Source organism: Rhinopithecus bieti, unplaced genomic scaffold (genome assembly GCF_001698545.2).
Source record: "Rhinopithecus bieti isolate Rb0 unplaced genomic scaffold, ASM169854v2 scaffold_6708, whole genome shotgun sequence".
In the NCBI taxonomy this organism is placed as follows: domain Eukaryota; kingdom Metazoa; phylum Chordata; class Mammalia; order Primates; family Cercopithecidae; genus Rhinopithecus; species Rhinopithecus bieti.
Window position 1 is genome coordinate 1,801,543 of NW_016806329.1, and position 16,063 is coordinate 1,817,605.

The following is a 16,063-nucleotide window of genomic DNA, read 5'->3' on the forward strand; positions in this document are numbered from 1 at the left end:
TCTCTCTCTCTTTTCTTTTTTCTTTTCTTTTCTTTCCATCTTTCCTTCTCCTCTACTCTCCTCTCCTCTCCTCTCCTCTCCTCTCCTCTCTTCTCTTCTCCTCTCCTTTTCCCTTCACTTCTCAATATTCTCCAGTATGGATTATATACATTTTAATTTACCTCAACTAAATTAATTAATATCCATTTCTCTTAATATAATGGGCATATTTCTGTCACTTCAGTTTTCAGTAGTACTGAAATCTTAAAACCAGACAGATACACTCACTTATCTTGGCTTTCCTAACATACCACTGTCTGATGTTCTGATCTCTTTTATAGGATCCTACCCCATATCTGGGTATGAATTTGAGAGTTCATAAAATCTTGAACCTGGATCTTTTTCTCATTCTATAATCTCTCAGTAGTCTATTTGTAGATAACCTGCACATTTTCATTTTACCCATACTTCCCCTGTGAACATTGGTCTATAGTGTCTTTCCTGCCTCCAGAAGGTAATTCTAACCTGAAAACATCTTGATGAGTAACTCTTACTTAAAATATGTATATAAATAAATATTAATAATTCCTTTTGAAATTAGTAGTACACAATTATTTTAGTAGTTAAATAAGTGCATGTAGGATATTTAATATTTATATAATAAAAACATTAATGTAAAATATGATAATAAGTGATTTTCCAAAAGCAATAATCTCTTACCAACTTTGTAATAAACTTTAATGGCCTCTCATTACTTTTGTCATCACCAGAATCCTTAACATGCCCTACACAGGTCTATGGCACCATCCCTCATGAGGTCTACCATGCTCCATGCCACTCTAGGCTTATTAGCGTTCTTTCAGTTACTACAACATGCTACAGGATCTTTGCCTGTGTTGATCTCTGAGTCTGGAGTGCCTCCCCAACCCTATTCCCCACCATTGCCTGATTAAGTCTTGTATTTACTTCAGATTTCAATTCAATTGTCATGTCCTTAATGAACCCTCTGATCTCCTTTACTTGGCCCATTCTTCTTATTTTGTCTCTGTGTACCTCTTCTTGGGAGTTCTTATCAATGTTTGATTTTATAGGCATTTTATGATTATCTCATTATTGGTAATAGATTTTATGAGACCTGGGATTATGTATTTTTGGCTGATAATTTTATTAGATTTTTGTACAGTGCCTGATATATAATAGGCACTTGATATTCACTCATGGAATAAATAAAAGGAGGAGGGAATAAATGGAAGCTTCCCAGTTTTCCTTCTATAAATCATGAAATATTTTGGATTATGACTAAAGCTTGGGGGTAATTTTATGAATGTTGATTTTTTCTTTTGTATTATTTTTCTAAGCGATTTGACTTATATGTATATTTCTCTTTAGTTCCATAGTTATTCGATAGGCTCTTTTTAGATTTTTTTAATGATTGAGGGACTACCTCACAAACTTTTTTCAGTTCCAATTTTATATTTTTTCTGAAACTTATTTTTGTTCATATTATAAATAAGTATTGGTGACTTTTTACAATATAGCTTCAAATTAATGCTACTTTCCTTTAGGATATGTTGTTTGCATTGGAATTGTGTTTCTGTTTGTTTATTCTATTAAAAGAAGGCATCTATGCAAAACCAAAACTTCCCAACAGTAGGACATGTGGATTGCCCTGGCTCTGCGCTCTCACCCTGATCATGGAAATACTGTTCCTTTTAATTTTATCCTAATGATATGCTCAAATAATCTACCTCAATGAACTTTTACTGTCTTTACGGACTGCTGGACCGAGGGCAAATTCTAACTGCCCTATTTACCACTTCCCTAATTATAGGAATAAAAGTTTATTTTTAACTAATTTGATGTAAATATTTACTCATTGGGAGACATTACACAAGATGAGGAGGAGGAGGAGGATGATAATAGTAATAGACACATATGGTTTTGATAGGCCATGCTTGATATGCTTTATACATTAACTCATTTAATCCTCATAAAAATATCATATTATTTTAGCATCTTCATTTTCCAAGTGCAAAGACCAAAGCACCTAGCAGGGTATGGTGGTGCATACTTGTAGTCCCAGCTGCTTGAGTGGCAGAGGTGGGAGGATCCCGGGCTTGAGCCTGGGAGGCTGAGGCTGCAGTGAGCTGAGATTGAGCCACTGCACTCCAGCCTGGGCAACAGAGTGAGACCCTGTCTCAAGAAAAACAACAACAACTACAAAACCAAAGCACAGAGATAGTACGTTGCTTAAGAATACACAGAAAGCAGATGGCAGGAGTGGGGTTTCAACCAATGAAAGGCTCATGCTTTTAACCACTAAGCTATATTGCCTTTTCAAGATAAAGGACTACTTTCCATACTTTAACTCAATTATTATAACCCCTAAACCTATATAAAATAGATCACTTTGACTCCATTTGAAAAGTGTGGGAACCTAAGTTCAGAAAGGGGAGGTAACATTTTGAAGTCCACAGACATTGAAAATGTCCAGGTCAAAATTTCTACTGAGATATATGAATTATCTTTCCACATGAAGCTGACTTTAAAACTGTAACTCTCATTCTATTACATGAAGACAGGCAATGAAAAACTATAAATCTAAGAATGCAGTATTCTCAACTTGTACTTACTAACCATGCATCTCAATTTCTAACTTTTTAATATATCCTATTATATGACATTCTTGTGGAGGAGAAGATAAAAAAAAAAAAAAAAAAAAAGGGGCATTGATAATAACTATGTCAGGACTAGTACATACCACATAGGAAGCACTCAAATAAATATTGATTGAATGACTATTCCATTAATTTCGTTCTTCAATCAGCTCCTTTTTACAAGAAATTTGGTGGACAGTCCTCAGAGCAATGGAAATAAGAGTTTGTTTTAGTTTTAAAAGTTCCTTTGAATTTTTGTCTTTCTTGATGTTTTCATTGGTATGTTGAATGGTGGATGTAAATTGATTTAATCTTGTTACTGCATGTTAATAGTAGGAAAATAGGCAGATAATATGCATTTAACAAATATTTGTTGAAAGAATAAATGCTGAGAGAAGGCACATCTGGAAAGCCAGTATCTGCTTTCATTGGAAGCAAGATTTATTTTGGGAATAAAAATATTTATTATTTGATATTTGATATATCAAATATCAAAATATAAATATTTGATATTAATACATGCAAAAATGTACACATTGCTTTTTTAAAAGAAATTTTAGATTTCATCAAAGGTTTTTGCCTCTACCAAATATATATGTCTTTTAGAAGAATATTAAACATGCATTAAGATTCATGACTTATAACTTTTATATGTTTATTTTATTTTTTTACTTTTGGATATTTTAAATTACATGTTATATATGTTAGCCCTAGGAATCCAAACATGTAAGGATATCCAATAAATGGTTTTGGCAAGTTATTTTTAGTTAATTAGTTCATTATTGATTAATTTAAAATAATATTTCAAAGTTCATGAATGATACAATTAAAATATGCTATTCTTTTTTTTAATGTCCACAGCTCAGTCCATTTTTAAGGCATACTGTTCTGAAGAGAACATTTAATGTAACTCTGCCAAATTCTTTCTTCATTGATAGAGAAAACACTCCTACTCTAGAACAAAAGCCAAACAAAACACCGAGGAGGCAAAATAGAATCTTCTAAATGGTGAGTGTATCAGTTCATTCTCACACTGATATGAAGAATTGCACAAGACTGGGTAATTTATAAAGGAAAGAGGTTTAATTGACTCATTTTCACATGACTAGGGAGGTCTCAGGAAACTTACAATCATGGTGGAAGGCAAATGAGAAGCCAGTACCTTCTTCACAAGGTGGCAGAAAAGAGAGAAGGAAAAGGGACTGCCAAACACTTATAAAACCATCAGATCTCATGAGAAGTCAGTCAATATCATGAGAACAGCATGGGGGAAATCACCCCTATGATCCAATTACCTCCCATCAGATCCCTCCTTTGACATGTGGGGATTATAGTTTGAGATGAGTTTGGGTAGGGACACAGAGCCAAACCATATTATTCTACCACTGGGACCCTCCCAAATCTTATGTCTTTTTACATTTCAAAACAAATCTTACTTTCCCAACAGTCCCCCAAACTCTTACTTCAGCATTAGCTCAAAAGCCCATAGTCCAATGTCTATCTGAGACAAGGCAAGTCCCTTCCACCTGTGAGCTTGTAAAATCAAAAGCAAGTTAGTTACTAAGATACAATGTGGGGACAGGCACTAGATAAATGCTCCCATTTCAAATGGGAGAAATTGGCCAAAACCAAGGGGCTATAGGCCCCATGCAAGTCTGAAAGCCAACAGGGCAGTGATTAAATCCTAAAGCTACAAAATAATCTCCTTTGACTCCATGTCTTACATCCAGGGCATGCTGATGCAATGGGCAGGGGACTCCCACAGCCTTGGGCAGCTCCTTCACTGACTGGTGTTGAGTGCCTGCAGCTTTTCTAGCTGCAGAGTGCAAGCTGTTAGTAGACCTACTATTCTGGGGTCTGGAGAAGGGTGGCTTTCTTCTCACAGCTCCACTAGAAAATTCACTAGTGGGGACTCTGTGAGAGGGCTCCAATCCCACATTTCCCTTCCACACTGCTTTAGCAGAGATTCTCTAAAAGGGCTCTGACACTGTGAAAGACTTCTACCTGGACATCCAGGCATTTCCATACATCCTCTGAAATCTAGGCAGAGGTTCCCAAACTGCAATTCTTGACTTGTGTGCACCCTCAGGCCCAACACTACACGTAAACCACCAAATCTTGGAGCTTGCACCCTCTGAAGCAACAGTTTGAACCATAACTTGCCCCTTTTAGCCACGGCTGAAGCTGAAGCAGCTGGCACACAGACACCATACCCTGAGGCCGGACAGAGCAGTGGAATCCCTGAAAACCAGCCCACAGAACCATTTTTTCCCTCCTAGGCCTCCAGGCCTGTGATGGCAGGGGTGGCCACCAAGGTCTCTTGACATGCCCTGGAGACATTTTCCCAATTTTCTTGGCCATTAACATTTGGCTCCTTATTACTTATGCATATCTCTGCAGCTGGCTTTAATTTCTCCCCAGAAAATAGATTTTTCTTTTCTACCACATGGTAAGGCTGTAAATTTTTCAAACTTTTATGCTCCACTTCCCTTTTAAATATAAGTTACAATTTTAGGTCATCTCTCTTAAGTTCAATGTTCCATAGATTTCCAGGGCAGGAACAAAATTCTGCCAGTTACTTTGCTAAAGCACAGCAAGAATGATCTTTACTCCAGTTCCCAATAAGTTCCTCATCTCCATCTGAGACTACCTCAGCCTAAACTTCATTGTCCACATCACTATCAGCATTTTGGTCAAAACCATTTAACAAGTTTCTAGGAAGTTCCAAACTTTTTCTTATCTTCCTGTCTTCTTCTGAGCCCTCCAGACTATTCCAACCTCTGCCTGTTACTCAGTTCCAAAGTTGCTTCCACATTTTCAGGTTATCTTTATAGCAGTACCCCACTTCTTGTACCAATTTACTGTCCAGTTTCACACTGCTATAAAGAAGTACCTGAGACTGGGTAATTTATAAAGGAAAGAGTTTTAACTGATTCACAGTTCAGCATGGCTGGGGAGGCCTCAGGGAACTTACAATCATGGTGGAAGGCAAAAGAGAAGCAAGTACCTTCTTCACAATGTGGCAGAAAAGAGAGAGGGAAGAGGAACTGCCAACACTTATAAAACCATCAGATCTCATGAGAACTCAGTCAGTATCATGAGAACAGCATGGGGGAAACCGCACCCATCATCCAATCAGCTCCCACCAGGTCCCTCTGTTGATACATGGGGATTTCAATTTGAGATGAGATTTGGGTGGGAACACAGAGTCAAACCGTATCAGTGAGTATACCTGTCCTCCCCGAGTTATATGGTTACTACATTTTTACAATCCATTAATTAACTGCCATAAACAATCCCTTGGTCAGGATACATTTTTCTTTCCTCAAAGCAATATATTTGTATCCCTCTTCTAGAAATTGGTTGTGTTTATGGCCCCAAGGTGTAATTAACAGATTATAATAGAAGACAATCTGCATTCTTCTAGAGATAAGTGCTAATCTGGTCAGGAATAGCCAGTACATGATCTTTACATTTTTATAAAGCCTGTTTTTCATTTGCCTTTAATAACAAGATAAAATAGTTACCTTAATCAGGTGAGTTGCTTTTAATTAACCTATCTTTTTAATATGAATAATTTTTTGTAATGTTACTTTAGTCAGTTGTTGTAGGATTATATCTTATTTTAGCATGTAGACTTTTTTGGTCAAATTGCATTATGAAGCAATTTTGAATTAAAAGTTGGTATGCTTAATAATAGAGACGGGGTTTCACCATGTTAGCTAGGATAGTCTCAATCTCCTGACCTTGTGATCTGCCCACCTGAGCCTTGCAAAGTGCTGGGATTACAGGTGTGAGCCACTGCACTTGGCCTACTTAGGTTATTTTTATTTTGATTTACCCACATATTTAATGATTTCATTGTTCTTCTTTCCTTCTTTTGTTTCTGTGCTTCTCTTTAGATCATTACTCTTCTGTCTAATGAACTCCTTTGAATATGTATGTTTGCACAGGTTTGCTGTTGATGAGTTTTCTCAGTTGTTTGGCTGAAAACATCTTTACTTAATTTCCCTTTTTGAAGGATATTTTTGCTGAATAAACAAGTACAGTTTGGCATATTTTCTTTGAGCATTTACAAAATGTCATTCTATTGTTTTCTGACCTCCATAGTTTCTAATGAAGTGTCTTTCCTTTGAAGATAATGTCTTTTATTTATTTGACTGCTTTTACAACTTTTTTATGCATTTAAAAAAGGTCAGTTTTACTCTAATGCTTTTAGATTTTCCTACCTCCTGCCCCAATTCTCCTTGGTGTTTGTTAATGCTCTGGATTGTGTGGGTTGATGTCTTTCTATTGGCTCTGAAAGTTTCTCACCTATTATCTTTTCAAATATTGCTTCCTTAACATTTCTCTCTTCTTTTATTATACAAATACAATTACAGATATTAAATTGTGTCTCATGTGTCTTGTATGCTCTTTTGTATATTATAGATTCTCTTTCGTTTTGAACTTCAGTCTGTATATTTTATAATAATCTCTCCTTAGTTCAAAAATCCTCTCTTTAACTGTTTAAACACATCTATTGCATTCTTAATTTAAATGTTAACATTTTCAGTTCTGTAATTTCCATTGGGTTACTATGTATAAATTCCAGTTACATAGTGAGATTCTTGATCTTGCTAACAATTTTGTTAAGCATTTTATTCTTTGTTATTTTAAAATCTATGATAGATATCTCCAACTCTAATTCACCTTTGGATCTGCTTATATTATGTTTTAGTTTTCTGTTTTTTGATACTGACTTCTGACATGCCTACTAAGTTTGATCACATGTAGAATATTGCTAATGAAAAATTATAGGTATAATATGATATTTTGTCTCATATTTTCTTCCTTCAGGGAGGATTTCCTTTAGATTTTTCTCAGGTACCTTAAATATGGGGCAGACCTGCTTTTCCAGTGTGGGGTTGTGCTTGTCTGGAGCTGAGTTTCACATTTTTGTTAAGAGTTGATATAATTCTTGTTACCTACATTTTTAGAGTATAACCTTCTTTTATTCTATTAATAATAGGAAGTCAGGGATATTAACTAGAGTCCCTTCTCCAATTTTTTCTTCTTCCATCCTGGGAAACTGCCAAATACCCCGTTTTGCTGCCCATACCTTTATCTGCTACTCTTGACTCCATTTGATATCCTGTTATCCCTATACCAGATAAAATTTAGCAAATGTCTTAAGGAGGAATATGACACGATGCTAGAATTCCCTTATTCTTCTCCCTTTTTCTTTGTAATTTGGTTTCTTGACATCCTGCTTTTTTAAACTACAAGTTTTATCTTTAGAGATCCCGATAAGGCCAAAATCTTAGCTTAGGTTTTTATCTGCCTTGTGGCTGTCTTCTTGGTCTTTTGGCCTTGTGCTATTTAGAAAATAAAAGATTCCTCAAGGGAAATGTAAGGCTCACCTCAGTATTACACCTGCCTCACTACTCTCACCAAATTTCTGGCCCTTCAAAACCTGGTTGTCTGTATAGTTTTCCATTCAGTTAAATAGGTTTAAACAGAAATAAATTCTATAGATTTTATTTATTGTATGGCCTGCAACAAGTTATTCTTTGCCATGTCTGAATTTTTTTACCAGTTTGTCAAGCTCCTTTCCTTTCATCTCTCAATTTATGAAATCCTATAGCTTCAATGAATAGTTACAATTAAAAAAGAATATATCCTAGACATGAGGTATCCTGCCATGTAACTATTTGCTCATAATTCTATAAAAAGCACACACCATTTTTAAGAAAATATATTTATTTATTAAACTTACTTACAGATTTATCTTTTGAGAATTACCATTGTCACATTAGAAACTAAGAATATGTTAAGGTTGTGTGTTTCATTATTTAACTATTTTTTCATAGTGTCACACAAAATAAGCCCTTAGAAATGCTTTAGTATTCCAGGCATGCTCACTCACATTCCAAGCCCTCTGTTAAATAAGCCTTCAGCAGACAAAGCCAGACTAGCCCCCTGTCTAACTTTACCATTACAGATGGACACAAAGTCCCAAGTCTATCTTTTCTGTTTCTACACTCTCCTACTATTACCACTGAAGACCCTCAAAAAGCTACCAGAGTTGCATTCAGAATTATTCTGCATTTCAGTAAATATGATGTCATTTGGAGTCTCCCTACTTTAATTAACTTTAATTAAAAACAATTTTATTCTACAATGAGAGAGAAGTTTAATGCTTGGTTGAGCTACTACACCAACTCTAAAGAAAATGAGTGAGTTAACATGTTAAAATAGCTGTTATCAGCTCTAATTATGTTTGCATGAAGGAAGAACAAGCTAGACAATAGAAGAGTGTTGGATGATTGAAAATGGGGAAAGAGTAACCATATGAATAAAAAAAAAATGTAGTAAAAGTGATACAGCCAGAAAAAATTCTCTGCGATTCACAGGTTTGCCCTTGGGTCAAGCCACATTTTCTTCAACTGTTCCTAGTCATAATGGACATCAACATAAAATATTTTCATATAGGTAGTCTCACATACCTGAAGCTTAGTGAAAAACAGGTATTTCTGCTAAGATAATATCTAGTAGAGCCTCTAATGTGTTACAAGTTTATTTTATAACTAAATTGTTGTAAAAGATTTTTATTCTCAAAATATCTGTCAGTGGAGAAAATAATGTATTAAATTATATTGTGAAAATTTTAACAGCTTAATTGATTTCCATTTCTTTTTTGCTCTGTCGGTAACATTTTATCTTATTAGACTCACTATCATCATGATGTAATGTCTAAACAATTGAAGAATATATACTTCTATATATGCCTTTAACTACTCAAATCTTCAGCAGAGTCAAAAGGACAATAAATACATACAGAAGCCAGAATTATGTCATAATTCTGACATTAATTTGGTTAGAAGAAAAGAGTATTCTGTGAAATTTTATATCTTTTTTATTGGAAGTACCTTAACTAGAGAAGCCATCTGAAAGAATATTTTGACTTAGGTGGAGAAGTACAATAGAGATATCACTTACTGAAACAGCTTTTCTTTTCCCACAGATATACCCAAAGGTAATATCTATTAATATAAAGGTAAGCTGACACTTCTCTCACAAAGAAGTACTTCCATGTTGATGATGTCCTCCATCAGCTGCTCACAGGAACATAATTGCTCTTCTAACATCTAGGGATAGAAAATCTGTTCTTATATGATATTTGTTTTCTCAGAAAAATTTTCCTATTACAAAAGCAGTATATATATTCATTGCATTCTTTCTAAGCATATACTACTGATGCATCCATATAAAATATAATGCTGAATAAAGACATCTGATGAAAAGCCTTTCTTTTTCACTTTAGAGTCTCATTCTCTAACCAGAGAATGCAATTACTTTCCAAATACCAGGCATGCTGAAACAAAGTGAATGACGTTATTATGCATATGTGTTATTCCCTTGACTTATTTTCTTACTCTTCATTTCTCTGAAATGCTAAAAGTAGTATATAAAAATCATAAAAGGAATATTCAGTATGTTTTACTTTGTATAACTTTTATGTGCAAATAGGAAAGCAAAGAAAAAAATGATTAAACTGTCGCAATATACTGAATTATCTTCAATAGCCTACATATTTGGGGAAGATGGGTAAATTTAAATATCACATCCCAAAATATTTGGCATTAATGCTCTACTTCTAACATGGTCTAGTAAAACAAATTAGTTGGAGATAAGGATTTATCAATAGTATATAATGTTTCTAGAGGAGCATATCCTCTTTGAAATTTTAACAAATGCTATGGAAACTTCATTGATGAAAGTGGATTTATGCGAGCAATCTAAAATTAACATAATTCTAAAATATTCAAGTGCTCCTGAAATTTTCAATGTATTCTGATTTAAGAAAACTGTATCTAAAATATCCATTAATGTGCCTAAAATTCAAGATTGGAACAATAAAACCCCCCCAAATGGCCAATAAATACTTGCTCTTCCATTGAATTGGATGAATTGAATTGAATTGAATTGTGAAAACAGCACAGAACTGGTGGTTGATGGAGAGGAGACTTTGAGCTCATCTCCTAGTTACATAACCCTAAACTAACTAGTTAATCACCTAGTTCTTTGTTCTATGGCTCCAAAATGAAGCAGTTGGTATATTAGATCAGTAGATGTCAAACATAGAGGATGTTTCACAATTACCAAGTGAGGTGGTAGAATAACACAGTTTTCCAACATCTAACAACTCTCCACCTAGTATTGCCTGTACTCTGAAATGGGTCCTGAAACCTGTATTTTTCTATAGGTATTTATGTGATATAGTTAAGCTCTAGGTACATGATCCCCAAGGTTTCTATCATCCCTATAGTATTTCTTTTGTAAATTACCTTTTTATATGTCATATGAACCATACAAAATATAGTTCTTGTTGCAGAAAACTCAGACAACCAAGAGTATTTGACGTGCATTACATGTGTTGCAACACCCTTGCATGTATTCTTTAAAAAAAAAAACAACAACAACAACAAAAAAAAAACACAAACCTTATAGGATGATTTTACCTTCTTATTTTAATTCTTTTCCTCTATAATATGTTACATAATATGCAAAACTTGTTCATGAATAAAGAATAGAAAAATGAAAATTCAGAACGTGGGAGAGAATTGCCAGTCAACTTTTAAGACAATGTTTTAATTATTCAGTAGAATAATTCTTATGTCTATAATCTTCTTACATATTAACATTTTCTAAACCAGAACTAGTAAAAATACATAAATTTTCATACTACTGTTATGACAAAATAATATTAAACTTCTTATCACTAGGAAATACAATGCCACGTTGAGTGTGTTATATAGACTATGATCGAGTGTAATCGCCTGAGTGGTATTTTAATAGGTGATAAAGCATTTAGTTATTGTTTGAAATGTCTTTGGATTGTTCAGAGAGTAATGAATGACATCTTGTTTTTATAATGGATTAGCCTTTCTGTTATATTCTGACGTATCATTTTATATGTGAGACAGTACAGAAAGAGATATACGACTGGTAGATATTATTTTGATTTCACTTGTGTTCAAAATAGAAAAGGACATTATATTTATGTGTATATATATATATATACACACACATATTTATCTCTTTGGAAAGATGAGTAAAATATAAATAAAATCAAACAACGTGAAAGACTATGAAAACATTATATATTATTAAAATATGAATAAGATAGAGGGTCTTAGACTATTAATCTTTCTCTGGAACAAACTTACCACAAGAAGCAAGAAATTGTTGGAAGAAATCTACCTGGAGTCAGTAAAGCTTTCAAAAGACATTTCCTCTGTGAAAAAAGAGCAAACAATTCTGAAGTTGGAACATATTGAGGCAAAGAAAACTCAGCTAATTGAACTAAAAGTGACATTATTGATAACAGGGAAATTTAACAATTTATAAAATACAATCGATGATGTAGCAGTTCAGCTTTAATAACACAGAATTCACAGGGAAACAAGTAATAAAAATAATGATTAAGTTGGGATGGTTAGGAGATCCCAGGTATGCCCCATTTTGCATTCCTAATCATGTCCGTGTAGACCAGTCACTGGCAATTAACTTTTGTAAAACTGGAAAATTTCCCCTTTTTCAAAGGCTTGGAACCAGAGATCCCAAGGGAGATAATGATTTAACCATTCTCTGAGAATGTATTCTGCAGAACACAGTGATTGCTTCAAATTAGAAAGTTTGAAAGGGATGGCTAATTTCCATAACTTTGACAAAAATGTTTGTAAAAATACTGAACAGCTGCCTTCTTCGGTTCAAAATTCAACACAACTAAAATAGTATTATACTGATCCATTAATATATTTTATTCCCAGGATGTGAATCTGTTTTTCATAGTTATAAGACTATCTGGACTGGATAATTTATAAAGAAAAGAGGTTTATTTGACTCATGGTTCTGCAGGCTGTTTAGGAAATGTTGTGCTACCACCATCTTCTGGTGAGTCCTCAGGAAGCTTACAATCATGGCAGAAGGCAAAAGGGGAGCCAACAAGAGAGGGAGCAAGAGAGAGAGGGAAGAGGTGCCATACTCTTTAAATAACCAGATCTCCTGTGAACTCTTTACTAAGGGGAGGGCGTCAAGCTATCCACAAGGCATCCACCCTCATAACCCAACACCTCTTTCTTAGCCCCACCTCCAACATTGGCGGTCACATTTTAACGTGAGATTTGGAGGGAACAAATATCCAAGTGGTATCACCCAGTTTTTTCAATTATGTCCAGGTAGTCACTTTCTTTTTCATAACTATAATAAAATGACCAGTTGGATTACTTAATGTGCAAGTAGTTACATGAATGAAATTTGTGTGTTCTTTGTTTTCAAAGGGAAAGTTATAGCAGTTTGATTATATAGTAAAGTTGTATGACTATGGAAAGTTTTGGTATCTCCCCATTGAGCAGACTTGCTTTTGTTAACCAAACCAGTTTGCCTTTTCACCTAACAGTTATTTGCAAAATATGATTGAGTTATGGCCAGTAAAATACGAGCAGAAATGACATATACCAGTCCAACTTTAGCCTATAAGCAGCTTCCAACAGTTCATTCACTTTTTACTCTGTCTTCCAACTGAATAAATACACTAATGAAGCACTAATGGAAGGAGGCTGGGTCATGAATGACCATTTGGATAACATCCTGGACTTTACAAGAATAAGAAATAAATTTAAGCCACTAAGATTTGAGAAATTTATTTGTTGTAGCATGACCTTAACTAATGTGCTCTAGACACTCCCTTACATGCATAACAAAATGGGTCTCTCCACAGGTAGGACGTAAAAGCTCAGATGGTGCCTGTACCTTAAGGAATCAGACATGATAAACCAAGGGGCTATATTCAGGGAGAACAGAAACAAGTTAGTCATCCCTTAGAGCCCTCTCCCTCAGAGCAAGGTGTTGGATTGGAAAATGTCTGTTTCAAAGTGCATTATATATGTTTCAATGCCCTTGCATCTATTCCTTAGAAAAATGATTTAGTACCCAAAGTGTATAGGCCGTACATCTGTCATTTTCATGATTGAAATTAGCTGTCTGAATGTGTTTCCTCTCAGCTTCCAGAGTCAGTTAACTAAAAACAAGCTCGCAACGTAGTTGTAAAGTAAAATATTCAGAAAATGAAATTTAATTTGTTGACCAAATTGATCGTTTTGTGGAATTTTGCTAGTTTCCAATTATACCAAGTGCCCTTCATTTTAAACAGCTGAGTAGGTTGGGTTACTCTCACATATGTGAATGCTGTCAGCCCTCACAAAATGAAGCCATTGATTAGAAAATTTCATGGGTAGGCCTTTGTTTTAGTACATTATGCTGCTGATAAAGATATATCCAAGACTGGGCAATTTACAAAATAAAGAGATTTAACTGGACTCACAGTTCCACGTGACTGGGGAGGTCTCACAATCATGGCTGAGGGCAAGGAGGAGCAAGTCACATTTTACATGGATAGCAGCAGGCAAAAAGAGCCTGTTCAGAGAAACTCCCATTTTTAAAACCATCAGATCTCATGAGACTCATTCACTATCACAAGAAAAGCACAGGAAAGACCTGCCCCCATAATTTAATCACCTCCCACTGGGTCCCTCCCACTACAGGTAAGAATTGTGAGAGTTACAATTCAAGAAGAGATATGGGTGGGGACACAGCCAAACTGTATCACCTTCTAAATTATGTTCCAACATTTATTTGTTGTTTAGAGTGGACCTTTATTTTTTACTGTATTTTAAAATATATAGGCCAGATGGGGTGGCTCACACCTGTAATCCCAGCACTTAGGGAGGCTGAGATGGGCAGATCACCTGAGGTCAGAAGTTCCAGACCAGCCTGGCCAGCATGGTAAAACCCCGTATCTACTAAAAATACAAAAATTAGCCAGATGCGGTGGCGCATGCCTGTATTCTCAGCTACTTGTGAGGCTGAGGCAGGAGAATCACTTGAACCTGGGAGATACAGGTTGCAGTGAGCCGAGATCATGTCATTGCACTCCAGCCTGGGCTACAGAGTGAGACTCTCAAAAAACAAAACAAAACAAGAAACCCCCACATTTATAGTAATTTTAAGTTATTTACATACATTTAGATATTTCAAATATATTTACAGTTTATATTTGATTTCCATTATATTTTCCTTTATATTTTTGCTCCATAAGTAAAAGTTTGTTATAGCTATTGCTTTGGCTATTCAATACATCCTCTCTCTCTCTCTCTCTCTCTCTCTCTCTCAGCCTCCCTCCCTTCTCCCTTCCTTCCTTCCTGCCTACCTGGCCCTCTCTGCTTGTCTCTCTCTTTCCCTCTCTTAAATAAACACACACACACACAGAGAAATATCTGACAGGAACCTTCCTCTACCACCAATTGATCTTTTCCAGTAATGTCCTCCAGTAAGTCTCCTATTTGCTTCAGCTAGTTTGTTTTCATCTTTTTGAACTGAATTATCACTATCACTTGACATTCAATTTTTTTGAGAAAACACATCTCTTATTTGATAATTACACAGCTCATTTTGATGAAGCAGTTTTATTCCCTAGGAATATTATTTATTTTTTTATCTTCTATATTTCCAGCTTTATGGAGGAATAATTGACAAATAAAATAGTGTATATTTTTGGAGTACAATGTGATGTTTTGATGTATGTATACATTATGAAATGAAGCCAGTAAATATTAAGCCACTGGCTTAATTAAGCCAGTAAATATATCCATCACCAGCCAGGCACGGTGGCTCACGCCTATAATCCCAGCACTTTGGGAGACAGAGGTGGGCGGATCACAAGGTCAGGAGATCAAGACCATCCTGGCTAACACAGTGAAACCCAGTCTCCACTAGAAATACAAAAAAATTAGCCGGGTGTGGTGGTGGGCACCTGTAGTCCCAGCTACTTGGGAGGCTGAGGCAGGAGAATGGTGTGAACCTGGGAGGCAGAGGTTGCAGTGAGCCGGGATCATGCCATTGCACTCCAGCCTGGGCGACAGAGCAAGACTCTGACCACCCCCCCAAAAAAAATATATATACATATATATATATATCCATCACCTCACAGTTAATGTGTGTATGTGTGTGTGGTGAAAACATTTCAGATCTAGTCTCTTAGAAATTGTCAAATATACATTATCATTAACTGTAGTCACGATGCTGTACAATAGAGCTCCAGAACTTATTCATCCTTTCTAACCAAAACTTTAACCAACATCTTCCCCTTCTCCATATACTCATAATCCACTGAACACCACCTTCTTTTTAAATTAAATTCATTCATGTTTTAATTGAAAAAATAAAATTGTACATATGCATTACCTTACATATTTGCATTTTGTGGTGAAAACACTTGAGTGTATTCACCTTTGATTTTAAGAATATAATAAACTGTTATTAACTATAGTTATCATATACAAATTGATTTCTTGAACTTATCCCTTCTATCTATATGAAATTTT

General features: G+C 35.1%; 1 protein-coding gene and 1 long non-coding RNA gene across 2 annotated transcripts in view; one reads left to right on the forward strand and one right to left on the reverse strand.

The window, feature by feature from the left end:
* The window catches only part of STPG2 (sperm tail PG-rich repeat containing 2), a 669,788-nt gene extending 660,053 nt beyond the window's left edge, over positions 1-9,735 (forward strand). The window contains exons 13-14 of the mRNA XM_017875498.1: positions 3,498-3,644; positions 9,643-9,735. Of these exons, the coding sequence (XP_017730987.1) occupies positions 3,498-3,641 (144 nt within the window). The 3' untranslated portion in view covers positions 3,642-3,644; positions 9,643-9,735. The remainder of the gene's footprint in view (positions 1-3,497; positions 3,645-9,642) is intronic.
* The window catches only part of LOC108531863 (uncharacterized), a 59,979-nt gene extending 48,059 nt beyond the window's left edge, over positions 1-11,920 (reverse strand). The window contains exons 1-2 of the long non-coding RNA XR_001886305.1: positions 11,849-11,920; positions 9,618-9,766 (exon numbers count right to left, since the gene is read on the reverse strand). This is a non-coding gene — a long non-coding RNA (uncharacterized LOC108531863). The remainder of the gene's footprint in view (positions 1-9,617; positions 9,767-11,848) is intronic.
* Between the last annotated feature and the right edge of the window lie 4,143 nt (positions 11,921-16,063).